Source organism: Salvelinus namaycush, chromosome 15 (assembly GCF_016432855.1).
Source record: "Salvelinus namaycush isolate Seneca chromosome 15, SaNama_1.0, whole genome shotgun sequence".
Classification (NCBI taxonomy): Eukaryota; Metazoa; Chordata; class Actinopteri; order Salmoniformes; family Salmonidae; genus Salvelinus; species Salvelinus namaycush.
Genome location: NC_052321.1, coordinates 32,843,225 through 32,871,018, shown reverse-complemented (window position 1 = coordinate 32,871,018; position 27,794 = coordinate 32,843,225). Strand labels below are relative to the sequence as shown.

The 27,794-nt window shown below is 43.4% G+C and overlaps 1 protein-coding gene across 1 annotated transcript; it reads left to right on the top strand.

Moving 5' to 3' along the window:
- On the top strand, window positions 1-26,122 carry ttc6 (tetratricopeptide repeat domain 6). The gene is made up of 30 exons (XM_039009110.1): window positions 1-1,143; window positions 1,616-1,795; window positions 1,934-2,064; window positions 3,649-3,828; window positions 4,112-4,271; window positions 4,630-4,734; window positions 5,145-5,246; window positions 5,339-5,425; window positions 5,535-5,944; window positions 6,126-6,657; window positions 6,911-7,040; window positions 7,522-7,697; window positions 7,937-8,073; window positions 9,139-9,308; window positions 9,627-9,747; window positions 9,977-10,127; window positions 10,221-10,303; window positions 11,147-11,223; window positions 11,439-11,596; window positions 12,149-12,283; window positions 12,671-12,820; window positions 13,084-13,224; window positions 14,501-14,614; window positions 17,658-17,777; window positions 18,458-18,531; window positions 19,670-19,880; window positions 20,728-20,884; window positions 23,136-23,302; window positions 23,524-23,749; window positions 25,793-26,122. Exons 1-30 carry the CDS (start codon window positions 1-3, stop codon window positions 25,924-25,926), a joined length of 5,862 nt encoding a protein of 1,953 aa, XP_038865038.1. The 3' UTR covers window positions 25,927-26,122.
- The last annotated feature ends 1,672 nt before the right edge of the window (window positions 26,123-27,794 follow it).

Genomic DNA, 27,794 nt, shown 5'->3' with positions numbered 1-27,794 from the left:
ATGCTGAGAAATAAGGTTCTGAGGCGCAGCGAGGAGCTAAAGCTGAAGAAGGAGTTAGGGGTGCTACGCAATGAGTCCCAGTGTGAATTCCTACAAATGAAGCAGCTGTTTTTCAACTCCCACACAACCACCAGCACACAGGCCCAACCACCAGACTCTCTCCACACACTGGAGTCATCAGGACTGATGGAAGAGGCTACAGAGGGACCCTGTGGCACATCGGACACACCCCAAAATAGGACCTCACAGATGTCTGCAGGGTCAGTCAGCCTGTTGGAGTTCCATGCAGATCTGCTACAATCACCACCTGCCTCCTTACCACAAAGTGCACTGCTACTAGACATCCATAAAACAAAGTCTGAGGTGAGCAGGAGTCAAGGAACCACACGTATCAAAGGAATCAGTGAAGGGAGAAATTCAGTTAATTTGATCCTGTCTTCTCCAGGCCTGAAACCTTCCCAGAAGCCGGCCATAGCTCAGCTAGCAGGGACGACCAAAGTGGTGTCTATGTCCATGAGGCCACAGCCTCCCTCTAAGCCCAGGTCAGAGAGGCCAGCAACAGGGACCAGGATGTTTATATACAAGAGCAAGAAGCAGTCAGAGCAGGTGTCGGAGAAGGAAGCGGCGGAGAGGCGCATCCGGAGATCCAACTTCTTCAGCAGATGTCTGGCTCTGAGCTCGGAGAACACCGACGACAGCAGGAACAGTGAGGACTCGGGCTCCGAGCAATCCCACGGGAAAGCCCCACAGAAGGTCAAGAAAAAGAAAAGGAGGAAACAGAAAGATAGGTCTACGCATGCACCAAGGACGCCCACTGACGACAGAAGCTCAAAGAGCCAGAGGAGTACCATGGCCCCTAACAGTATCCACAGTGTCAAGTCCACCACAGAGCTGCTGGAGGAGGCACGGGGCATTGTAGGGGCCGAGGGTGCAGAGAGCCAGGAGGACGCGGACCCCCAGCAGAGACACCCAGAGGAGTCAGTGGCCATGACTATGGGGCTTGTCAGAGGCAGAGGGAGGACGGTGGATGAGATCATTGCCTCCTTACAGAGAGGGGACAGTGATATGCCATCTGCCTCGGACCAGATGATCAAGGAGCTGATGGAAAGAGTGCTGGGGGACAGCTACAATGCTGACAACGAGGTGACAACACCATAACAAAAGGACAACAACATATAATATGCTGAATGGTCACAAACATTTTGACCTTTATACTTTTGGTAGAGATTTTAAATAAGCACGGGGATAGTCAATTTATATTAGTTATATAAACAGGTATTCAATGCTCATAGCAATTGCACTTGTATTGATTAATGACAATCTTTGTTTTTTTTATAACATTTAATCATTTTTAAAGGAAGAAAAAACAGTGGAATCAGAGGAGAGAGAAGAGAATATTAGCCATGTACAAACAGAGGTAATGCAGAGACTAGAGTGTATTTAGATTTTTCACAGTTCATTGAAAAATAGGTTTTCAGAGCATTTGAGAACATTTTCAAGTGTAGAGGTTTCTGTTATTAAGGTTGTATAAAGTTTAAACTAAATTCAACCTTGATAAGGAATTCTGTTAGTATGATAGTTAACATTAACAAATGTCTTATCCACATTTTCCCAGGGTACTCCTCAGAGGTCCCCGGTTCCACAGAGGATGTTGTGGGTTAAGAGGGAGACACCTACCCCTCCAAGACCTGCTGAGTCCCCTAAAGTCACATCGGGGGTCTACAAGATCGCTCACTCACTGTCTGAACGAGAGACAGACGGCGATGACTCTATGGTCTCTGCTCTTCCACAGAAGGTAATACTTGGATTTATGTGGTTGTCATTGTGTGAAGTTCAATAGTTGTAACTGTACTATCAGTTTATCTTGTTCACGCCTCCCACAATTAGAAGACAAACGTTTGTTTTTGTGTTTTTTTTTCTCCCTCCATCAAAGGTGACTTATGCAGATGTAATGACAGCTCGAGGAGATACCATAGCTCCTTCTCAGAGACCAGCGAGGGTGTCTTTACAAAACAAAACCATTCAAGGCCTCTCCCCTCTAGCAACATGGGCCCCCAAAGCACAGTAAGCGTCTTGTATTCGCGGTCAGTCTGGTTGATCATGAGAGTTGTGAGTTGTTGTATCGAACTGATTTTGAGTTGTGATCATTATTGGAGGTTAAAATACTACTTCTATTACAAACTTGGGTATTAAATGGATACCACATACAACACTGCACTGTCAAATAAATAGTGGTTTTCTCCTAAAACATGAAGACATGTTGCTTAAACCCTGTATAATCATGGTCGTCACTGTGTTATCCCTGCTTGTTTTGAACAAAGTTGTTTTCTAACAACCTCTTCAACTCACTATCATTAGTAACCATCTCCGACCTTGACTTTAATGGATTGGGCGGGGGTGGCATTGGACGGAGATGAGCTCAGTTCCAGGGAGTCTCCCTGTAAATAAAGTGACTTCTAAGCTATCATCAAAACTCCCCACCTGATTCTCGGAGACCCATTGACACAGAGAGTAATTATGCTCCTAGCCTAACACACTCTTTAGACTGCTCTCTCTCTGTCTGGAGCCTGGTGCAACCACACACTTCCTTATAACTGACTCCTTACTCACCTAAAGAGACCAGATTTACTGCCTCCTCCTGCTGCAAGTGCTGAGTTGGAGTTGTGCCACACCCTCCCACTCCTTCCACTCCCCTCCAACCCCATTGACGAAAAAATGGAACCAAAACAAGTGCCATTTAATTAGGGGTGTTTTTCAGAGCTTTGGTTCACTGAAAGGTTTCTGTTGGGTATGGATAAGAGGCTTTATAAGCGGGCCAGGCTGCCAGCCTGTCTGCTGATGGTACATGGATTAGATAAGGAGCCAGGCTGAAGGCAGTGCTCAGGTCAGCTCCACTCCACAGTTATGGAATGCTCATTTCATTGAAAACAAGGCGAATGACTCCAGGGTGACCTTACAGGTTTGCCGCTCCGCTAGCTGAGCTGGGGCATGCCTACCTAACCCAGAGTGCCAGAGAGATGATCAATCTCAGGAGTGGCAGGCCATAGTGAACATGTTGGGCTCCAATAAATTGTCCAGTGTCTGTCAGGACAGGAGGTGGGTGGTGGGTGGTGAAGGGAGGCCGGGCCTTTCCCTCCTAGCACAGAGAGGCCACACACAGAGTCTCCAGTTCAAAGAGTGGTGAGAAGTTATGGCATGGATGATCTGAGCAAATAAACCACCACCTCATCTGCTTACGCCACAGAGAATAGTTCATCTGTTAGGACAAGCCCCAAGACCACTGTATTGCTTGTAGACGTTTCAAATATGTGGATTGTTGTTGAATCGTTGACATTCTTCAATATAACAAACCAGTGGGGTTTTGGTTCAAAGCAAAATGTCAGTTGACTTCTCCCTTTACCATACATGTTGGGTTTTATATATACCCTGTGTTATTACAGACAAGGGAAAGAAGTCAGAAATTCTGTTACATTTAGATACAATTGAAAGTAAGCATTACCTTGGTCCTAGATCTGTTTGTGTTCTCACCAACTCTATTGCTATCATTGTCAAGCCAGTGACAAGGAGTTGGCATGATGGCGCAAACGGACTGGCGAAGTAAGAGTATCACAACATTGTAGTCATTACTGTTCTAATTCTCTCCCACAGTGCAGATGGGTACAAGACCATTCACCACCTCTGTACAACCCCAGTCAGCCAGGCCCTACCTCTGGAGCTGCAGCTGGCTTCCCGGGTCTGTCACACCTCTAGCCAACTCAGTGCACCACCACAGTTTCACCAACAGAGGGCAGCACTACAACACATCGCTGCCCAGCCTGACAGACACAGGTAAAACGCTTTTATTACATTTTTTATTTAACCTTTATTTATCTATCTCTCCCAGGCTCTGCTTCATAAGTTGTTTTCTGACCAAAATCTAGACTTTATAGCAACATTTGGAATTGAAGTGCTGGGATACAGGGTTGCATTAAATTATTTAGTAAATATGATTTGGTCGTTCTCTCCACTTTCTCTCTCACTACCTTCTGCACTCCACGTGGGGAAACTTTACATGTCAGGAGTATCATTACAACAACCTCATATCATGTAAAACTATTGAATCTCTTTGCAGGATAGTAAATGAAGGCGTGCCCTGCGTGGAGGCGACTGAGTCTGATGGAAAGGACTGTGTGAGTCACCTGCCTCCCCAGACTTCAGCCAGCTTGGCTGACTGGCAGAGGATCGCTGAGTTTTACGTAGAGAAGCCCAGGATGATGCTTCATGGACAGGCGGTGAGGAGGATCAGCACTATGTTTATACAACTTTTCCCCCCAAACATTTTGTCTAGAAAGTGTTTCATCATCCAACAAGATGATGCACTAGGTGGCACCAGACATATTTGTAACTCATTAGAAACAGGAGGTTTTTAAAGGGACTGCTTATAACATGATACTAACACTGTAGCTATCTGGGATTGTTTAAGAATGTCAAATGTTTCAGTTCCAGTTCCGCATTATCTTTTTAATGTCATGTGTGAGTTTGTTTTATTCAAGGGGCTTTTTCCTTGGTCTAGATGAGTCACCTGTCTTGAAGTGTCTATCCTCCCAGTTCTCTGTGTGTCTTATACAGTATCTCTCTCCTTCCTCCCAGACCTCTCTGTGTTCCAACGAGCTGAAGATGTTCTGGCACCCAGCGCCTCCTAAGTTCAGCTGCTCTCCTGCATTCGTCAAACACAAACTCTTTCCCAAGTACCAGGTAGTGTAGTACTGAGCCTCTGATGTTTACCGACGGACTTGTAGGCTACTTCCCTCCCAGACAGTCAGTCCACATGGACTGTTAACGGAGGACTTAACTCTACTCTATTTGTTCCTGGCTGTGTTTTAGTTGAGACTTGATGGGGGAACATTGGAGATGCTCTTTGATCATTACATTACAAGATGCCCTACTACTCTGAAAGTTAGATAACATTAGCAAGGCCACATTGATCATGCCTTTTTAACCAAAGATGTCCTGGTGAAATATAATATCTTTGAATATCAAATATCTTTGATATATGTGAATAATAGCTTTGATATATTAGAATATCAAATTGCACGTGAACCAGTTAACCAAACCTCGCCAATGTGATCTCACCCTGCTGTGTTTCTATGGTGTTTGTTACTCAGGCAACGCAGAACGATCTCTCCAGAGAGGAGCTCTATGGTGATCTGCAGGACCTGGTGGAATCAGCCTGTGACCTGACAGAGATGGAGCCATACACCTCAGTGGTCAGTGTGTGCTTTAGTTACCCCCCCGCCGAAACTAAACTAAACAAATCCCCTCTAGCATGCCCTTACGAACGTGTTGGATCTTCCTACAGGAAAATGTGCTGTCCAGAAAGTTCAAGTCTATGATAGACCTCAGAGTAACTGAGCAGTCACTTCAACCCTCCATTGACAAAGAACAGGTGAGTGTATATGAAAAATGGCATGTCATTCAATAACACGATAAACCACTATCTCACCACCTAAGCAGAGGTTCTGACCATGGTCTCACTATTCACCATCTTGACCCAGTTGAAGAGGCCCTTCTCTGCCCCACACCTCAACCCTGAGCCAGAGGCCTTCCTCAAGGTATCATGTGACTTTGCCACCGTCACCAGAGAGCTGGAGGTGGTTCGGCAGCAGCTGTTCTCCACTGTGCTGGCTGAGGAGATCCAACCCCAGGTTACTCCCACTGTCCAGCAGGAGGCCGACCACCAAGCCCCCGCAGCAGGCCCCAACACAGAGGAGCTTACCCCAGCCCTCAGCCAGAGTCAACTCCAGTACAGGAGGGACCGAGGCAGGGTGATGATGGGGGAAACAGTCAGGAGAGGCAGCATATCCCACTCCAAGAAGAAGGTCGCCAAGGGTGGGAAGAAGCTGTGCCCTGCCAAGCTGGCCTACATCCATGAAAAACTGCAGGAGCCACCACGTACTCTCATCAGGTAGGCAGGCTTACAGTACTGCAATTCATTTGGCTAACAAAGCAGTTATAGAACTTCCAGACGAATGTGCTTTCATTTGGATATACAGTAGACCCATGTTATTGCTGTATTTACAGAATGTATACATTTCTTCTTTACATCTAACCACCCTGTCTGTGTTGCCTGCCTCCTGTGTTCCCAGGAGTGAGTCTGTGTGCCAGCTACTACCCATCAAACCCACCACATGCCTTTCAGAGGAGCCTCCCCTCCCTCTCCCCTTGCCCCGCTACCCGAGCCTACCCCTGGTGCTGGACTTTGAGAGCTTTGCCGCTGACCAGGGTGGCATCCCCGACGTGCTCCCTCCCCGGGAGTGGGTGAGGGATATCTGGGATGCCTGGTTTGACCAGCTCTTCCCCCCACTGGAGGAGAGCAGCAGCACCAAGAAAGAATCAGACTCCTCTAAGAGGGCCCCCAGCAGCAGCCTCCAGAGCGGGGCCCTGAAGAAGCCTGGGGAGAAGGTCCTGATGCTGGATGAGATACAGCCTCTGGACTGGGTGGACCTGTCTCTGACCCTGGACCAGGGCCTGACCACAGGGGACCTGGAGGGAGAGGTGGCCAAGTTGTCCCAGGCTATTGCCCAGCAGGACAGACCCAGCGCCTTTGACCTGTGTCGCAGGGGGGCGCTGCAGAAGAAACTGGGCCGGCTTAACCAGGCTCTGGAGGATCTCAATGCCGTAAGTTTAGTACACATTTTCAGTAGGCTAGCAGAGGTTTGGTTCTGAAATAGGACAGCAATGGAGGAGTGTGTTAGGTCGGAATACTGTAATTGCAGTTGGAAGCTAGTCAAAGTAACTTGATTTAGACATTTATTTATAAGTATATAAGCTAGCTAATAGGTTTGACCTGATTTCCCTACTAGCTTCATTTTCCTCCTCTAGGCCTAGCTTCTGATGATAAATGGTTAATGTGTTGTTGTTTCCACGCTAGGCCATTTCCCTAGAGCCCTACCTGCTGGATGCTTACTGGCACAGGCACAGCATTTATCTGCTCAGAAACAACCAGAATAGTGCTTTGGATGACCTGAACTTTATCATCAAGCACACCAAGAAACATGCAGGTAAGCCCACCACAGCCCAAAACCCTGTGTGTTTTATTAGTTACTGTAGATACAAGTGATTCACGGTACATACAGCGTGATGATGCACTGACTGACTCTGCCAAGGTGAAAGTGATTGCACTTCTGCTGAATCTCTCACTTGAATGAATTTAAATTCCTCATTTCATGAGCCTTTTAGTTTTTTCGCTCTGGCACGTTCCATCTGTATTTTCAAGTTAGTGAGTGCTCCATTGATTTAAATGTTAGTTCCTTTTTGCCAATAGGAACACATTTTTGTTGACTATAGTTATTGTACATTCTGTGGCATTACACTGCTGCTCGATTTATTAAGGAAATTCTGGTGATGTACCCACGGTTAAGGATGCAACTGGACTTATATGTGATTTGATTATGGTTCATGACTGTACAGCTATAGCTCTTCCTCCTTTCTAGACTACTGTACAGTACAATACATTACCAACCTTTTATATGTGTTTACCAGATGCCTTCAAGTCCAAAGCAGAAATCTACAGAGTGAGAGGAGAGACCACCCTGGCTATTATAAACTACACTCAGGCCATCAAATGCAGACCTGAAGACGATGACAACTATTTCAAGAGGGCTGAGATGTACGAGAAGAGGAATGAGATTCTACTGGCCATGGAGGACTATGCCAAAGTAAGTCACGTTGCCACTGACATCACTGGGTCTCAAAGCACTCTTAGGATGTAGTCTGGGTTTAATACAGTCATCTAAGGTAGAAAACCAACAACGTGATATTGTGTATTGATTGAGAAGAGATTCCACCTCACTCCAGGGCTGACCTCTGGATTATTTTGCCAACATAAGCCACAGAACAAGGGCTTAACAGGAGACTGCTGTGACTGGGGTGTATGTCTGTAATCTTTGTCTTCCAGACGTTTTCCATCAACCCAGGGAGAACGGACGCTCTGTTGACCCACGGCCTGCAGTACTTCCACAGCTGTAACTGGATGGTGGCTCTGTCTGACTTTACTCTGCTGCTCCAGCGTGATCCCAGCCATGCCATCGCCAGGTAATCAATGGGTGTGTCTCAAATGACACCCTATTCCCTATATAGTGCACAACTATTGACCAGGGCCCATAGGTAGTAGTGCACTCTATAGGACAGGAATGAGCAACTTTGATGGGGGTGTGGCCCACCAAAAAACGGAACTCATCATGAGGGGCTGCAGTAGCTAGTGGGTCTGCGTACTCACATCCATACCCCCCCCCCCCCCCCTCCTCGTGACAGCGAAGATTTTTTTTTAAATTTGAAAGTAAATTTCCTGCAATTCTGCACATTTTGCCATGGGGCGTAGAGAAAATGTTGTTTTAATGCAAGTTTGCTGCAATTCTACATATTTTGCCATGTGGCGGAGAGAAGATTTAGCAATTTTATAACTCATTTAATGTAATTCTCCTCATCTTGCCATGGGGCGAAGAGAAAAATTAGCAGTTTTACAGCTAATTACCTGAAATTCTACACATTTTGCCATAGGAGGCAAACATTTGCAGTTTTTAATGTGATAACTGATGATCAATGGGCCCTACCCCGGTTAGTAGTTTGACAATGATTACTACACGTTTAGATAGCTGGCCGCTAGACTAACTTACCAATCTAAAATGTTTTGCTGACATGGGCTAATTGAGTGACTGCTGATGCACAACCACATTTTTAAAAATTGCAGCTTGTGTATTCTATTATTCAAATGATTGTATTTGTTTGGTGTGATATTAGTCTGCGGGCCTACGAAAGGGGGGCTGCGAGTTGCCCATCCCTGATATAGGGAATAGGCTGTCACTTGGGACACAGATAATGCCAGCGTTAGGCTGGAGTTTAGCTCACAATCACGCACACACAGGTTCTGTCTCTCTCCCTCTCTCTCAAAACACACACACACACACACACACACACACACACACACACACACACACACACACACACACACACACACACACACACACACACACACACACACACTGAAATGTCGATTGACAGTCAGTTGTGTTACCCTCCATAATGTCAGTGGTGTTACCCTCCACCAGTTATAACCCATTATAACACATAATGTCTCTTTATAATCTGGACATACCACAGGACGTACAGGGGCAGGATCTATGCTAAGGTGGGTCAGTACCAGGAAGCCATCGAGGACTTCTCCCTGGCAGTTCACCTGGACCCCAATGACTGGCTGGCCTTCTACCACCGAGGCTGTCTGCTCAGGAAGAGGATGCCTGATATTGCCCTCCAAGACCTCAGCACCTCAGGTATTAGACAATAGATAAATATACACTTAATTGTACGGATGTCCTCAGAGAGGAAAATCATTTCCACAGTCCATTAGTTACAAACAACATCATCAACAAAACCTCACCTAACCCCCATTTCATGCTATTAATATCTTCAATCCAATGTGTTCTGACTCGAAGAGTGGTAGCTTTCAGTTTACATTAACCCCCAATCAGAGTTTTTTAGGCTATTAATATCTTTCCATTGTGTGCTGGATTGAGGAGGTGTTGTGTTATACAGTCCTGTGAGTACCACAGAGATACAACTTATTGTTATATTTATTTCTGTGCCACCAGTACTCATTAATGATAGCCAAGAGAACCTGAGTGCCTTCCTGCACAGGGGCCTGCTCTATACGGAGCGACGGCAGTGGCAACAAGCCGTGTTCGACTTTGAAGCTGTGATCAAACTTGACAGGTAATACCACTGGGCCTCTCGCTTTCACAGAGTGGATCCTTTCTTCTGAAAAGAGCAACAGGGCTTTGAGTGAGAAAGAAGAGAAGGAGAGAAGGAGAGAGGGGGAGAGAAGGAGAGAGGGAGGACATTTCGACGCTAAATATTAAATAAGACTTGAGATGTATGAACATTTTGAATGATTTCCTTTAATGTTTTTCCCCACTTTGTGATGATTTCTTGTTCCTGTTAGGTCTGTAGCACTGGCCCATGTGAACCTGGGCTTGATCTTCATGTTGAATATGGGCCAGAACTATGAAGCCATCCGAATGTTCAGCAACGCTTTGAGGGTGGATCCCACCTACATCAGAGGATACATCTGCCGGGCCCAAGCCTATCGTAATGTAAGCATTTCAAATGTCACGATGCGGTCACCAGGATTTTCAGGTTTTCACTTTATGATGTATAAATCATGAACCTTATTCTTCACCAAAAAGGTCAATGATCTGAAGAGAGCGCTGAAAGATCTGACACGAGCCACACATATGAAGCCAGACGCTCAACAATTGTATATCATGAGGTAAAGGTTCTTACAGAACTTTTCTGTCACAAACAAGCTAGTGTCTTAGATTTAGAGTGGGCCTTTCCTTGTATAAATGTTCTATATCAGAGGAAGGATATCAGGCTTGAGTTTTATGTCTGTAAAAGGGACCTAAACTATTCTTTAGTTAAGAATACAAAAGTAGTACAGGATTCTCCCCAAAGAATATAAGAGGAGTGCTGTGCCACCTTGTGGACTGGCTGCACCACTATGTAGCTAGAATTGTAAAAAATCCTTTATTTGTTGTCAATAAAGGCTCTAGATTGCAGGAAATGGTAGTTACAGGTGTTCACAAACATCTCTTGATCCCCCTCCGGGCCTCCCCCCGCCTTACTCATCAGCACCATGGACTCTACAAAATGTCGAAAGCGTTCCACAGGGATGCTGGCCCATGTTGACTCCAGTGCTTCCCACAGTTGTGTCCAGTTGGCTGGATGTCCTTTGGGTGGTGGACCATTCTTGATACACACAGGAAACTGTTAAGCGTGTAAAACCCAGCAGCGTTGCAGTTTTTGACACAAACCGGTGTGCCCTGTCATCTACTACCATAACCCATTCAAAGGCACTTCAATCTTTTGTCTTGCCAATTCACCCTCTGAATAGAACACATACACAATCCATGTCGCAATTGTCTCAAGGCTTAAAAATCTTTATTTAAACTGTCTCCTCCCCTTCATCTACACTGACTGAAGTGGATTTAGCAAGTGACATCAATAAGGGCTCATAGCTTTCACCTGGTTTCACCTTGTCAGTCTATGTCATGGAACATGTTGTATACTCAGTGTATATTGACATATCCACAATGCCCTCTCTGTGTTTCAGGGGCCAGTATTTGTGTGACATGGAACAGTTTGACCTGGCCACGTTCTGTATCCAGTACGCTGCAGAGATGAACAAAGGTACAGCGATTCTAATCAGGATCCAGGAAGCATAAAATGATTTCCCTGACCCTGACTGACAAGTCCTTGTTATCTCACAGACTGACACTATATGGCAGGAACTTACTGATTACGGAGTAAGAATCATGGCTTCACAATGAGCAATGCTGTTGGCAAGAGCACAAACAAATCTGGGACCAGGCTAATACTGACCAGTGACCCTTCCCCACCACCAGCACTAGGGTCATCTCCCATCCAGCAGGCTGCTGTCCAGTCTTTCCTGGGGAATGATGCCAAAGCCATTGCCTGTCTGGAGGCAGCCACCAACAACCGGCCTTCACCTCCCATCCTCATTCTCCTGGGCAAGACACAGATGAAGGCACGCAAGTTCATGGTGGGTTGTTACGTTCTGGGTTACCATGCCTTGTCATGTATTGGCTAAAGCTGAATGATCAATACTGCCCTGTTTCCTCCAGTGATTTTGCTTGTTTGTCTTCCTCATTCCAATCATTAGGCCTGTAGCTTGATGTACTACAGTACCCATAATGCTCTGTGTAACATCCGGGTTGTGTCCTAGTGAAGATGTTCTGAAGCTAACATAATGGCGTCGGGCAGCTTATCAATACAACTGGCCTACTTTTCTCAGCATGACATTTTTATAGCAATAACCATGGCCTAACATGCCCTGTCATCAGGGGAGAGTAAGTGTCTTGGGGGAGTTGGTGACGTGTGTGTATCACAGGCGGCCGGTGACACCTTATTTGGGGAGGACATGCTCATAGTAATGGCTGGAACGGAATTAATGGAATGGTATCGAACACATCAAACACATGGTTTCCATGTGTTTGATGCCATTCCATTTACTCCATTCCAGCCATTATTTTGAGCCGTCCTCCCCTCAGCAGCCTTCTGTGGTGTGTGTGTGTGTGTGGTGACTGTGCTGTAGGAGGCAGTAGAGAGCTTCAGGAAAGCCCTGATTCTACTGAGCCCCAACGAAACCAACCTGTACAACGTCTCTGAAGCTGCAGAGGTCTTCTATCTGACTGGACTCTGCTACATGGCACTGGCTCTCCTGTTGCAGGTACACTAACTAGGCGGTGTCTGTTGAGATATCCATGTTATTTGGCTGCATGGCCCCCCAACACTAGCCTGGTCCCAGATCTGTTTGTGCTCTTGCCAACAGTGCTTGGCATGACAGCACAAACAGACTGGCTACTCCAACACAACGTTTTTGAATCCACTGTGTCTTCTAACCGTCAAATCTCAAGCTGTTTCTCTTTTGCAAGGCTTTTTTTTCTCTCTCTTTTTTCATGCAGTGAAACACCTGTTGTTCATGTTACATAACACATTAACTAGGTACATGCTGTGATTTTGAAATAGTCTATGGTACAGTACATACTGACATGGCAACGGCCTCCTTCACCAAACTAACACCCCCATTTGAAGATACTGTAATGTTTTCTGACAGGCTTTTGATGCGTTCAGCAACGCAGTGAAGATGAACCCTGACTATGCAGATGCGTACCACCAGCGTGGGCTCTGTCGTATGCGCCTGCAGCAGTCCAAGAGTGTTCAGGACTTCAACAGAGCCCTCTTCATCAACCCCAACCTGTTCCAGGTAGAGGCTCCGTAACCACTGGTTCTCTGGAACTCACTGTCCACCCATGTACAGTATAAGGCTGAATCCTAAATTGCACCTTATTCCCTACACAGTGCGCTACTTTTGACCAGGGCCCATAGGGAATAGGGTGTCATTTGGGATGCAGGCTAAATGTACTGTAAAGCCTAAATGTATCTGAAACCACATTATACAGAAGCAGTGCAATGGAACACATTGTGTGGAATTGTTGTGAATGGAGTACATTGTGTCTGAATTTCAAGGTGTATCTGAGCCGTGCAGCCTTCTATGGCGCTAAAGGGCGCTATTCAAAGGCCATCCTGAACTGCAACGAAGCCATTAAGATCCAGCCCAAGAGTGTCAGGGTCTACCTGTATAGAGGAGCACTTAAATTCTACCTGAAGGTGAGATAAATGGGATGCCTTCCTTTGTTGTCTATTGTTGCATCTTAGATGCTGGGTTCTTTACCGATGACTCCGAGAAGTTGTTAATTTGTTTAACAACGGAATATGTTTATTATCAGGTATGAAGGTAAGACCCAGATGCAGACCACGTCGAATATAAACAATAGTTTAATTGACAAACAAGACGAAATGGCAACAGACCAACAGAGAACACAGGTATAAACACAGGGGATAAAGGGTAAGATGGGCGACACATGGAGGGGGGTGGAGACAATCACAAAGACAGGTGAAACAGATCAGGGTGTGACGTTTATTTCACATTCACACAGGCAACACAGCTAGCCATCACTCTTTGCTTCTTCAGCCTTGCCTCTCATTAGCCAATGACATTCTTTAGAGGGCAGTAACCCAATTACTATTTGTTCATTCAAGCGATAACCCTCTTTGGAATGAATTTGATTGGTTATTCTGAATAATAACGTTTCCAATACACCACCTCTATGAATGTAATGTTGTCTATGATTGCAATGCAGAGTAGGATGATTCACCTCACCACTTGAAAGTGGCTGAGAGATTATATCTCTTCTAGGGTCTTTTACTCACCATTTACTGTTGTGAAAGAGTGGTCATAGAGTCCAATGAGGGCAGATAGGGTCCTGTGATGAAAGCTCTTATTGTTCATGGCTAGATTAAGAGTTATCAATATTGCCATTGCCAGTCATTTTCTTATTTTCATTTTGTGAGGTATAAATAAACAGTTTTATCAGTATTTTTTTATTAATTTCTAGGGTGGTTATTACCTTTGAGAGGACCGTTGTCTTTTCATCCGGTTATTGAAACAGGATATAAAGAGTTGTGTGAGGAGAGAAGGTTGATAATAATATAATTATGGGATTTAGCAGACACTTTTATCCAAAGCGACTTACAGTCAAGCGTGCATACATTTTACGTATGGGAGGTCCTGGGTTCGAGCCCACTGTCCTGGCATTGTGCCATGCTCTACCAACTGAGATAATGTGTCATATTGGCCTCAGTGAGAAACCTCAACCAACTGTATTGTCCCAAGGCTCTGTGATAAACATTTTATTTTTTTATTATGTGTTTGTACTTTCTGTCTTTCCACCACACTTTTTTTTAAACTCTTGTCAGTTCAGTTGAGACCTACTTCTCTCTATGCCTCTGGCGCTCAGCCATTAGAGAGTGAGCAGAGCTGCATGACTGTGTGCAATGTTCAGTAGTGTTCTTTGTGTTTAAATTTAGAATGCTTTTGTTTCAGGTGTACAAAGGGGCCGTGGAGGACCTGACCATGGCCCTGAGGATAGACAAAACCTGCTCATTTGCACACTACAACCGTGGAGTGTGTTATCAGCAACTCAAGGAATATGAATTGGTCGGTTTGGGTTTTCTCTTTTTCTTTTCACGTTTGTTGTTTCTAAAGCGCCCTTATGGGAAAACCACATGATTTCACATGTGGAAAATCACATGATTTCACATGTGACATGTCCACATGTTTTGTACATGTGAAACCATGTGTTTTTGGAACAATTCACATGTGATGATGTGGATTTTCACATGTGAAATCATATGAAACCGTGTTTATGGAACACTTCACATGTGACATAGTGTTTTGCTATATATTTTCTGTCAATCGTGATGCACTTTGTTAGGCTACTTTTTGGCCTGCAAATACACTTAGCATGCCTCAGTTGCAATTGCATTTAAAGTTATAGGATACTTTAGATGCGCTTATTATACTGAACAAAAACATAAATGCAACATTCAACAATTTCTAAGATTTTACTGAGATACAGTTCATATAAGGAAGTCAGTCAATTGAAATAAATGCATTAGGCCCGAATCTATGGATTTCATGACTGGAAATACAAATATGCATCTGTTGGTTACAGATAATTGTTTTTTTTAACCTTTCTAGGACACGCGTTCCACTAGCGGAACCCCCCCCCCCCCCAACATTCCTCTGAAAAGGCAGCGCGCGAAATTCAAAAATATTTTTTTGAAATATTTAACTTTCACACATTAACAAGTCCAATACAGCAAATGAAAGATAAACATCTTGTTAATCTACCCATCGTGTCTGATTTTTTAAATGTTTTACAGCGAAAACACAACATATATTTATGTTAGCTCACCACCATATCCAAAAAACACAGCCATTTTTCCCAGCAAAGATAGCTTTCACAAAACCCAGAAATAGAGATAAAATGAATCACTAACCTTTGAACATCTTCATCAGATGACACTCATATGACATCATGTTACACAATACATTTATGTTTTGTTCGATAATGTGCATATTTATAGCCACAAATCTTGGTTTACATTGGCGCCATGTTCAGAAATGCCTCCAAAATATCCGGAGTAATTACAGAGAGCCATGTCAAAAACAGAAATACTCATCATAAACTTTGATGAAAGATACATGTTTTACATATAATTAAAGATACACTTGTTGTGAATCCAGCCAACATGTCCGATTTTTAAAATGTTTTACAGCGAAAACACAACATATATTTATGTTAGCTCATCACCATATCCAAAAAACACACAGCCATTTTTCCCAGCAAAGATAGCTTTCACAAAACCCAGAAATAGAGATAAAATGAATCACTAACCTTTGAACATCTTCATCAAATGACACTCATATGACATCATGTTACACAATACATTTATGTTTTGTTCGATAATGTGCATATTTATATCCACAAATCTCGATTTACATTGGCGCTATGTTCAGAAATGCCTCCAAAATATCCGGAGTAATTACAGAGAGCTATGTCAAATAACAGAAATACTCATCATAAACTTTGATGAAAGATACATGTTTTACATATAATTAAAGATACACTGGTTCTTAATGCAACCGCTGTGTCAGATTTAAAAAAAACTTTTGTAAAAAGCACACCATTTTTTTTTCTACTAAATTATCCACACATGTACCCTAAAAGGTACTGACCAGTACCATAAGTTCCTATGTGTACATCTGAAGGTACCTTATGTATACTTTTGACTTTTCTGTACAACAGGGAGCAACACTGCAGTTACATCTCTGACACTGCCAAAACACCATCTAACCTACAAAATATTGGGTAGAAAAATGTCCCATTATACCTACAAGGTACCGAACTGTACCATGTGTGTTCACATATGTACCTGTGAAGTGTACCTTTGACCTTTTTGTACCCCAGGGTACAACACTGTAGTGTACATTAACCGTACCATTATTTATTTAGTGTGGTAATACTGAGTATACAAAACATTAAGAACGCCTGCTCTTTCCATGACAGACTGACCAGGTGAATCCAGGTAAAAGCTATGATCCCTTATTGATGTAATTGTTAAATCCACTTCAAACCGTGTAGATAAAGGAGAGGAGACAGGTTAAAGAAGGATTTTTAAGTTTTGAGACAATTGAGACGTGGATTGTGTATGTGTGCCATTCAGAAGGTTAATGGGCAAGACAAAATATTTAAGTGCCTTTGATCGGAGTATGGTAGTAGGTGCCAGGCGCACCGGTTTGAGTGTGTCAAGAACTGCAACGCTGTTGGGTTTTTCACGCTCAACAGTTTCCCGTCTGCATCAAGAATGGTCCACTACCCAATTGACATCCAGTCAACTTGACACAACTGTGTGAGGGATTGGAGTCAAAATGGGCCAGCATGCCTGTGGAACGCTTTATACACCTTGTAGAGTCCATGCCCCGACGAATTGAGACTGTTCTGAGAGCAAAAGGCCATGGTGCAACTCAATATTATGAAGATGTTCCTAATGTTTGGTTTACTCAGTGTATGTTCTAAGCTATAAGTATGAAGCTGGTGGCACTGCAGAAACATCGCTCCACTTCCACCAAGAGGTTGCAAGTTCAAATCCCCAAATAATGAATGTACACTATACTATGTCAAGTGTCCTTGAGCACTGATAGTTTTACATTGGTGGTGATAATTGGACAATTATTTACGTTATTCTTGGCAGCTTTTAAGAAAGGGCAGAAATGCATTCTTGTCAATAAGTCTGTGGACTGTATCTTTTCCACACTCACAGATCTGATGGTATAGTTGCACAGCGACGGAGAGGTTGTGAGTTCAAATCCCATTTAAGGCTCAGTCCCAATTGTGGTCACAGTACAAGCTTTTACAGTAATTGAAATCAGAATACAGCAGTATACTGTCACTTCATAGAAATAACACCTTTTAAGATTTTGTGTGTGTTTTTTCTGTAAGGGACAGGTTTGTGTTAGGAAAGAAGTGCTCCAACCATCTATAATTAATGTGTTTTAATTCGTAATCTGTGTGTCAGCCAACATCTTGGTTATGCTCCTGTCCATGCTCCTATGTTACATACATGTGTTTATGTCCCTTGCTGCTAGTACATCAGTTCTTTATTGTCATAGCTGTTGTTTCCTATTGATCTCTCAGGCTCTTAGAGACTATGGGATTGTCCTCCTCCTTCCCAGCAAGAAGGAGATTGAGCTGAAGGTCTTGATCAATCGTGCCCTTCTCTACGTGGAGCTGAGTGACCATCACAATGCCTTACAGGTAGTGTCCTGTAGCTAGCATCGTCAACAGGCATTGTTCACTGTGCAAACACTCAAACTCACTGAGCCCAGGCCGGACAGATATATTAGACAGAGAGACTTTGGGTCATGGTACAGGTGTAGGATCTTAATTTGATCACCCTGTTGCAGGACAACTCTCCTGCAATTCACTTTCCACTTAGAAATGTCAGACTTTATTTCCGCTTACGAAAAATGTATCAACCCCTACAAAAATGTCCATTATAATCCACATAATATTTCACATTTCCTGTTGCTGCAAGATTATTTTCCTGGTGGAGCGAATTGTCTCAAATTAAGATTCTGCATCTGTAGAATGGTTGTATGAATTAGACAAAGAGACTATGGGACATAGGTTGTAAGTATTACTAGACGTGGTAGATAGGTTGTATATGCTAGGACATGATAGATAGATTGTATGCATTCGCCATAGGCGATGAGTTATCTCACATTGTTCAATCATTCATCACAAGCAGGGTTAGCGTTGATTGCATATCTCTGTTTCTTTATTCCTATTCATGCCATGATACCATTGGAGTGTACATAGCAATATCACATAGTAATGTGTTAGGTAGCACCACAATCATCATCTACCTGTTCATCTGTTCATCCATGGTGTCTTCACTTAACTTGTTATTGTGGTGTACTGTCTTTGTCCTGCAGGATTTCAAAGCTGCCTCCTTGAGAAGTCCAGAGGACGCCACCATCTATCATGCCCTAGGAGTCTACCATCACAGGTCTCTCCCCTCACACACTCAGTATAGACACCCTAACACCCTATCCCCACCCAAGGACATGTTATTCTTCCCAAGCATCTCTACTTTCAGGGTTTGATAGTATAGTCCATGCAGTATCTCAAATTGTTATCCAAACCATGCTATTCATTTCCTTTTTTTCCTTGTTATTCATCATTTCCAGTTAGGCCTCCAGTCGGAAATCCAACTTATGCTGCCGTTAATAGTGAATTAATATTTGTGTGTTGCCTGAAGAGACCATAAACACTGCATGACCTTTTATGAAGAATGATTTATGATTTCAATTAATAACTTTAATGGTTATTGTTCTAAAGTGGTCATGATGTGTGAAGAAGATGGGGAAATCAATGTAGTGTTGCAACATTGACCCACAGGGCAAATCCTTGAAACACACTGAATGTGTAAGACAGTCTCTCATCTTACTGTTGGACACGTTGTAGTCAGGCTACCAGTGTTGGGAACAGCAGAAATCATCCAGACTGTCTCTCTACTCTCCCTGTGTACAGAACATAGAAGAATAAAACAGAATATCTATTTAGAGAGGTTCTCACAGAGAAATCCCATTGGGCCTGTTAACATCTTTCAAATTGCTGAGGGAATGTTCAAAACCGTATTGAAAGCAGGTTGTTCACGCCGAGCTGAAACATGGCTCTCAGTGAGTTGGGGGGAGAGAAAAAGAAACCGAGAGTGTTTCTGAGAAAAAGAGACGCGTAGAGGAGCAGCACTCAGCGAGGTCATTCAGACATGCTCTGTTGAAAGGTGTGATCTTCCTGACAGTGTCGTTCCCCCTTCTTATGAGACATGTTTTAGAATGGGGGTATTATAGGTAATGGTATTGACCCAGAGCACCTATACTGGGGTGCACCAACTCCTTTGGGAACTGTGGTCATTTGGAGAGTGTTAATGGACGTGGAGTAGAGTAGTGGTTATTGCTCATCCGCTAGCCTGAACAAGTACTGTTTTTCACAGGATCTTTAATGTGCCCAGTTAGATGGGTGGTGAAGTTTATTTTCTACGGGAATGGATTTTAAGAGCATACTGCTTTAACAACATCTTATAATGAACTCTATGACCTGTGTGTGTGTGTGTCCGTGCGTGCGTGCTTGGGTGTGTCCTCTAGGCTGGGTCAGCTCCAGGAGTCAGTAGAAGCCTACAGCCAGGCCATGCAGATCAGCCCGTTCTTCCTAGATGCCTACGTGGGGCGGGGCAACGCCTGCATGGACTACGGCCACGCCCAGGCTACCAAACAGGCTCAGAGGGACTTCCTTTCCGCCCTGCACCTCAACCCCCTCTGCTCCAACGCACGCATCTGCCTGGCCTACAACTTCCAGGTAACCCTAACCTCCTAACCCCAAACCCTAACCCTAGCTTCATGTCCATCATCCACATCCTGGTTCAACCTTAACCCTAACCTTAGCCTCAACCCTAACTCTAACCATAGCTTCATGTCCACATCCCGGTTCAACCCCAACCCTAGCCTTAACCTCAACCCTAACTCTAACCATAGCTTCATGTCCACATCCCGGTTCAACCCTAACCTTAGCCTCAAACACTACCCTAACCCTGAACCTCAACTTGTCACATGGGTATACACAGCTCTGCAGACGTATTATTCAAAGTAGAATCTACTTGGAGAGCAGTTGACGTTATTTTTGTCAATGTGAATAGTCCTTAAAAGCCAAGTGTATTGTGCAATGTGTGTACCCTCACGTATTATACATTTACTGTACATTGTAAATTAATTCATGTTAATTGCCATATTGCTGAGTGTTGAAGAGCAGACCACTTCTGGCTCTTGTTGCGCTATTTATGATAGGATGAAGAGGGGGTGGATTTACATCAATTCAACCTGGTCAGACATACTTATGTACATAAAATAGCCTTCTTGTGTCTCCATTTTGTGACCAATATCTATTCTTGTACTCACTCCAATCGTGTTGCTAAGATTTGCATTTGCCGCATTTAGGCAAAAAGAAAACAGGCAACTTTCTATAATGTTTTTAATAAGAAGACAGCTGTCAACATGTCATTTTGTTTAACTGCCATTGTTTAAAAATAGCAAACCAATCCCAGCATTTTGTTAAATGTAAATTGATTTTCACTGTTTAAATTCATGCTTTAGCAGTTGGCAATTTCAAACTTGGTACATAACTCCAATCTGTCCGTGTGCTTTTCCAGGTTTTCGGTTGCTTCCAAAGAGCCTGGAACCAGTTCACAGTGGCAGCAGAGATTGACTCCAAATGCTGGAAGGCATTTGAGGGGAGAGCTGTCATCAACCTGCAGATGGGAAACCCCTATGCTGCTTTCCAAGACATTAACATGGCTCTGAAGGTATCACCTTGGCTACATACAGCATCAAACCCATTGATGTTAGTTCTAAGCAGGCTGGTTAGTAATGAGATAAAAGTCACATTTTTCTGTGATTGTTTGGACCTGGTATGTAATGTGGATCCTGTGAGGAATTGCAGTTTCCTGTTTCAGTAATGGATGGCCACTGTGAAGAGAGATAATTGGCTGAATGTCCTCCACTCAGTCAGGAGAGCGTGTTTAGTCCATGTTTATAAAATGCAAGCTGTTGAGTACACTGAGGGAAGACATACTGCCGGTGTATACTGCCATTATTCAGCGTTTCAGCAAATTACTTGGACATGATGTATTATAGCTATGTGGTTGGTGTTTTGTTTCCGGTCAATCAGGAGATAGAATGCAGGTTGTTGGAGTAAGACTGCCAGTGTTGCTGTATTCAGTGTTTCATCCCTTATAGCAGGGTTTCCCAAACTCGGTCCTGGGGCCCTTACTGGACGCACGTTTTGTTTTTTGCCATAGCACTACGCAGCTGATTATAATAATCCAAGCTTGATGATGCGTTGGTTATGCCTTATAATAATAACTTGGAGATGTTGTATCGTAGCTATATACAGTTGAAGTTTACATACACCTTAGCCAAATACATTTAAACTCAGTTTCACAATTCCTGACATTTAATCCTAGTAAAAATACCCTGTCTTAGGTCAGTTAGCATCACCACTTTATTTTAAGAATGTGAAATGTCAGAATAATAGTAGAGAGAATGATTTATTTCAGCTTTTATTTCTTTCATCACATTCCCAGTGGGTCAGCAGTTTACATACACTCAATTAGTGTTTGGTAGCATTGCCCTTAAATTGTTTAACTTGGGTCAAACGTTTCGGGTAGCCTTCCACAAGCTTCTCACAATAAGTTGGGTGAATTTTGGCCCATTCCTCCTGACAGAGCTGGTGTAACTGAATCAGGTTTGTAGGCCTCCTTGCTCGCATACGCTTTTTCAGTTCTGCCCACAAATTTTCTATGGGATTGAGGTCAGGGCTTGTGATGGCCACTCCAATACGTTGACTTTGTTGTCCTTAAGCCATTTTGCCACAACGTTGGAAGTATGCTTGGGGTCGTTGTCCATTTGGAAGACCCATTTGCGACCAAGCTTTAACTTCCTGACAGATCTCTTGAGATGTTGCTTCAATATATCCACATAATTTTCCTGGTTCAAGATGCCATCTATTTTGTGAAGTGCACCAGTCCCTCCTGCAGCAAAGCACCCCCACAACATGATGCTGCCAACCCCGTGCTTCACGGTTGGGATGGTGTTCTTCGGCTTGCAAGCTTCCCCCTTTTTCCTCAAACATAACGATGGTCATTATGGCCAAACAGTTCTATTTTTGTTTCATCAGACCAGAGGACATTTCTCCAAAAAGTACAATCTTTGTCCCCATGTGCAGTTGTAAACCATAGTCTGGCTTTTTTTATGGCGGTTTTGGATCAGTGGCTTCTTCCTTGCTGAGCGGCCTTTCCGGTTATGTCGATATAGGACTCGTTTTACTGTGGATATAGATACTTTTGTACCTGTTTCCTCCAGCATCTTCACAAGGTCCTTTGCTGTTCTGGGATTGATTTGCACTTTTCACACCAAAGTACGTTCATCTCTAAGAGACAGAACTCATCTCCTTCCTGAACGGTATGACGGCTGCGTGGTCCCATGGTGTTTATACTTGCGTACTATTGTTTGTATAGATGAACGTGGTACCTTCAGGCGTTTGGAAATTGCTCCCAAGGATGAACCAGACTTGTGGAGGTCTACAATTGTTTTTCTGAGGTCTTGGCTGATTTCTTTTGATTTTCCCGTGATGTCAAGCAAAGAGGCACTGAGTTTGAAGGTAGGCCTTGAAATACATCCACAGGTAAACCTTCAATTGACTCAAATGATGTCAATTAGCCTATCAGAAACTTCTAAAGACATTACATAATTTTCTGGAATTTTCCAAGCTGTTTAAAGGCACAGTCACCTTAGTGTATGTAAACTTCTGACCCACGGAATTGTGATACAGTGAATTTATAAGTGAAATAATCTGTCTGTAAACAATTGTTGGAAAAATGACTTGTCATACACAAAGTAGATGTCCTAACCGACTTGCCAAAACTATAGTTTGTTAACAAGAAATGTGTGGAGTGGTTGAAAAACGAGTTTTAATGACTGTAAATGTAAACTTCCGACTTTAATTGTATTCACTGTGTTATTAACTGTGACCCTGGCCTGGCCTTTCTGTAGCACCATCCTGTGTCAGATCAGCTGCTGACTAACCGAGGGGTCATCAACCAGTTCATGGGGGACAAAGCCAATGCCATGAAAGACTACCAGAGAGCCATCTCACTCAACCCCAGGTACGCCCTGGCCTTCTTCAATGCTGCTAACCTCTACTTCTACAACAGGCAGTTTGAACAGGTAAAATAATTCACTCTAATGGATTTTATTCTGATGTGCTGTCAGTGTCAAGTGTAAAACCTAGTTCACATCCACGGAGCGGTGAAATGTTTTACACTTAAGGGTCATTCACATCCTATAGGATGGGTCTCACTGTATGCATACACTCTCGTCGCTCTTCTCCTTCCTGTGTGCTCCTGTGTGACGGTGGTTCTGTGTGCTCCTGGCTGGTGATCCTCCAGGCCTGTGAGCACTACAGTCGAGCATTTGAGCTGGACCCAGCGGATGAGTCTGCGGTGCTGAACCGGGCCATCACCAGGGCTCTGCTGAGGAAGGTTCCAGAGGCCCTCGAGGACTTCTCTGAGGCCCTGAGACTCAACCCTTATTCCTCACACGTGTTCTTCAACCGAGCCAATCTCTACAGCTCCCTGCGCCAGTACAGGAATGCAGAGAAGGACCTCAGTCAAGGTGAGCAGTGAGCAGCAATCAACAGCCTTTTACCACTCGCTCTTTTGTTCCTGGATGGCTGCCCTTGTGTGTGTCTCAATGTGTTTCCTGCTGGATAGAGTTTCTCAGTCCAATGTGTGCTAGGTATTGTACAGAGACTTGTAACACGTTCCGAGGTCAGATGGTTGAATCTTACTGTAGTGTCATTTTGTTGTTGTATTAAGCACTTAATGTGTTTAAATCAGTCTGTCTCAAGGATATTTGATTCAGTGCATTGTGTTGTTGTATTGCGTTGTGTTGTAGGCTATGTGGTAATGAATCAAACCTACAACCATTGCAGGCTCCAGACAACTGAGCCAATAAGTTTTTTTTCTGTATTGAGTTGATTCCCAGATAAGATTCAGTAACTGTAGACAATGATAGGGTTTTCATTTACCCTGGGTGATGAACGGGTGACCCGGCAGGGGGCTAGGACAGCATCTCTGTTGTTCTGTCAGCAGTAGTGCAGAGCGATTAACCGAAATGTTAAGTTATTTTTCTTCTTTTTTTATACAGCTAAAAGACCGACGTTGTTTCAGTTATTTGAATTCCATTTAGTTCGTTTTCTTTACTGTGAGCTTGATGTGCAGTTTCTGTAGAGATAAATCAGATCCAGCCTGAACTGTGTGATGTTGTAGTTTCCAACAGGCCAATATTATACATAGTTTAGCACAGAAAACGTAGTTATTAACTACAATTACCATAATCCATTGCGCGGCCACTTAAACATGTCTGGTCTGTGCGGAGAAGACACCGAGGCTGAGAGAAGAGAGAACTCGTAATCGAAAGGGTAGAGAAAGCAGTTACTTTGCGAGTCTGAAAATACATGATCTAAGTGATTGATAGTTGGTATTCGGCGGGCATAAAAGTATGCCTTATTTACTTTGAAGAAGTACTAAAATTGTGTTTCTGTTAGACAACAGCTCTATATGAGATGATGACTTGGAGTTAAATAAAGTCCTCAAATAAAACAACTATTTTCATAAAGTAATGTGAATAAATGTAGTAGTGGGCAGTCACTACCATCGTGGGACTTTTATTCATTTTATTCTGTGTTGTTACATCATTCAACCCACATAATGCATAGTGCATTTAATGTCTAAAAAATGTTATGTCTACTTTTTTAAATTTTATAATCGAACCAAAACCGAACCGACCTCAAAAAGCACGAATCACTCAGCACTAGTCAGCAGGGCTGTTATGTTTTACCCACTGCTGATGGGACTCTTTCTGGTACCATTATTACACACTTGTATTGTATATAGGACAACATTGTCATGTCTGGTGTTGCAAACTGTCAATTTTAGGCACAAGCTAGCCTACCATCTTACCTCTGTACAGACAAGGCATATTCTCTCTCTCTCAATCACTCACTCGCTCACAATATGCACCACCGTCTACAGATTACGTCCCCCTGCTGCCGTTACTCCGAGAGAAAATCTTCTCTCTTTTTGTTTTGGGTGTCAAAATAACTGGCCAATAGTTGGAAATAAAAACACCCAATTAAACAAAGCAAAGGACACAGTGCAGTGACACCCCTCACTGGCAGACAGACAACCCCAAGACCAAGAAGAAGGCCACTTATTTTTCATGAGACAAGAGGCAGCTTGAGTTTCCATGGTGATGATACAAACCTATAATAATAGATTTTCAGCAGGACAGAATGAGCATGAGGATTCATCCAACAAATGGAATCATTGTGGGTGTTGATGGAACCAACTCTGTCGTGCTTATGATTTAGAGAAAATCAGTTAAATTAGTTCAGTTCCACTGATTCAGTGAATGAATGTTTTTTTTTAGGTGTTGTAGCAGACTTGAATGTATTGTTAAAAGAGTAATTGCATGGAACTGAATCAAATCTTAATTTGATTAGTAGTTTTAGCTGAGACCAAGACAGTTCGATTCATAAAGTGTACGTGGAGAAGTGGAGGATTCATGTGTCATGACTAGAAATACTATAGCTAGCTATAAATAGACACCCTCAAACTTTCTGGTCTTGGTCTTTAAAGTACATGTATTCCCTAGCTCTTCTCCTCCAGCCCAACGATGCCCTGGTCTACAAGCTCCGTGCTGATGTCAGAGGCCACCTGGGCTTGACTGACCAAGCGATGCAGGACTATAAAACAGCAGTGGAGCTCCAAGAGGCACTGGAGGGCTGAGATGAGCCAACCCCATATTAGCGATACTATACCATCTGTTTCCTTATGATGCTACTCTACAGGTTCAGACCTACTGGTCATGGTTATGGTTGACTGAGGAAACAGATGCTGTTCATCAAAATGTATACTTTGTGATATATTTGGCATCAGAATCTTCAATATTTGTTATATTTGTTGTTATATGTTTAATAAAACTTCCATGACACTCACGTGAGTGTTTTATGAGTAGTCTTTAATGTGCAATCCTGTCTTAAAGGTCCAATGCAGACATTTTTATCTCAATGTCAAATAGTTTCTGGGTAACAATTAAAGAGATTGAACGGAATCTTTAGCACGTTGAAATTTGTAACGTATTGTATGAATTGGAATTTGACTTATTAAAATATATATATATAATCAGGACGTAACATATCATATGCAATTGATGACGTTCTACACAATTGTGCACAATTTTCAGGGACCCGTTTTGGCTCGTGAGCACTACTTTTTGGCTTGTGAGCACTACTACTGACTGAAATGATATAAAACCTTTAAAAAGCATCTTTAAGTATCTTACTGTGATTGGTGTCACGAAACCTTTAATGCGTCTTTAAGTTGTCCTCCACAATGAAATGGGGGGAGGGGGGGTTGGACCACATGGATCTGTCTCCATCTGTTTGTATGTCCGTTAGTACGTTAGTCACACACAATCCGGGTTACGGCACCAGTGAAACCGACATCAGTTTGCAGCTCACGGTATATCTTTCTCCACTGTTCCTGTCCCCATACCGTGCTCCAACCAGTGATCCTCTTCTCGCAAACACACGTGAACGTCCTCCTTGACAACGTACCAACTGTTTGAGCTATACAAAAGGTACCAATTGGATTGCTCCATCAGCAACATTTCAAGCAGGCTGTGAAGTGAGCTTACGGGCACGTTCTTAACTCTGTTACATATGTAACCTGAAAACTAGCTGTTATTGGCAGAGAGGTTTGAAACTCTCTTTGTTAATGGTCTATTAACTTACACTGGTGATGTCGCCAGGCAGGCCAAAACTCCACCCATGCAAAACACCCTGAAAAGGCGGTCTTTTCATACAGCTTTTACACTAAAAGGGTATTATCAAAATGTTCACAATTTCACAGTGTGGAAATACAGTATAAATAAAACACAGGAAAATAACATTTTTGAGGTTGTTTGAATTGCTTTGTGCCAAGTTCAATATCTCCCTTCATGAATTCCCCTGAGAGGTTATTAACTGCTTGCAGTGCCAGTGATTGAATCAGAGAGAGACCATTTTGTCTCCGCATACACAGTATCCCAACAAACAAACACAGCGGTAGTATTTCCTTGGCTTTGGCGCTCTTTCCCAGTTAAGGACCTGGGTTATTTCTTGCCCATCCAAATCAGCTGAGTCAGTCTCCATAAAACAGGAGCTATATAGAGAGAGGAAAGAGAAGGAGGCCTGTGGAGTATAAAAAACACCTGCCAAATGAACTGGCGTGCCTCCAGGGGAGGGAGGGAGGGTATTGGGGGGGTGGGGTGGGAGGAGAGGGAGAGGGAGGAGTAATGAAGGAGAGAGGAGTAATGAAGGAGAGGAGTAATGAAGGAGAGGAGTAATGAAGGAGAGAGGAGTAATGAAGGAGAGAGGAGTAATGAAGGAGAGGAGTAATGAAGGAGAGGAGTAATGAAGGAGAGGAGTAATGAAGGAGAGAGGAGTAATGAAGGAGAGAGGAGTAATGAAGGAGAGAGGAGTAATGAAGGAGAGGAGTAATGAAGGAGAGGAGTAATGAAGGAGAGAGGAGTAATGAAGGAGAGAGGAGAATGAACACAACCATCTGTTCCACTTACACACTGAGACGGTGTACTGAGACGGTGTGTGTGTGTA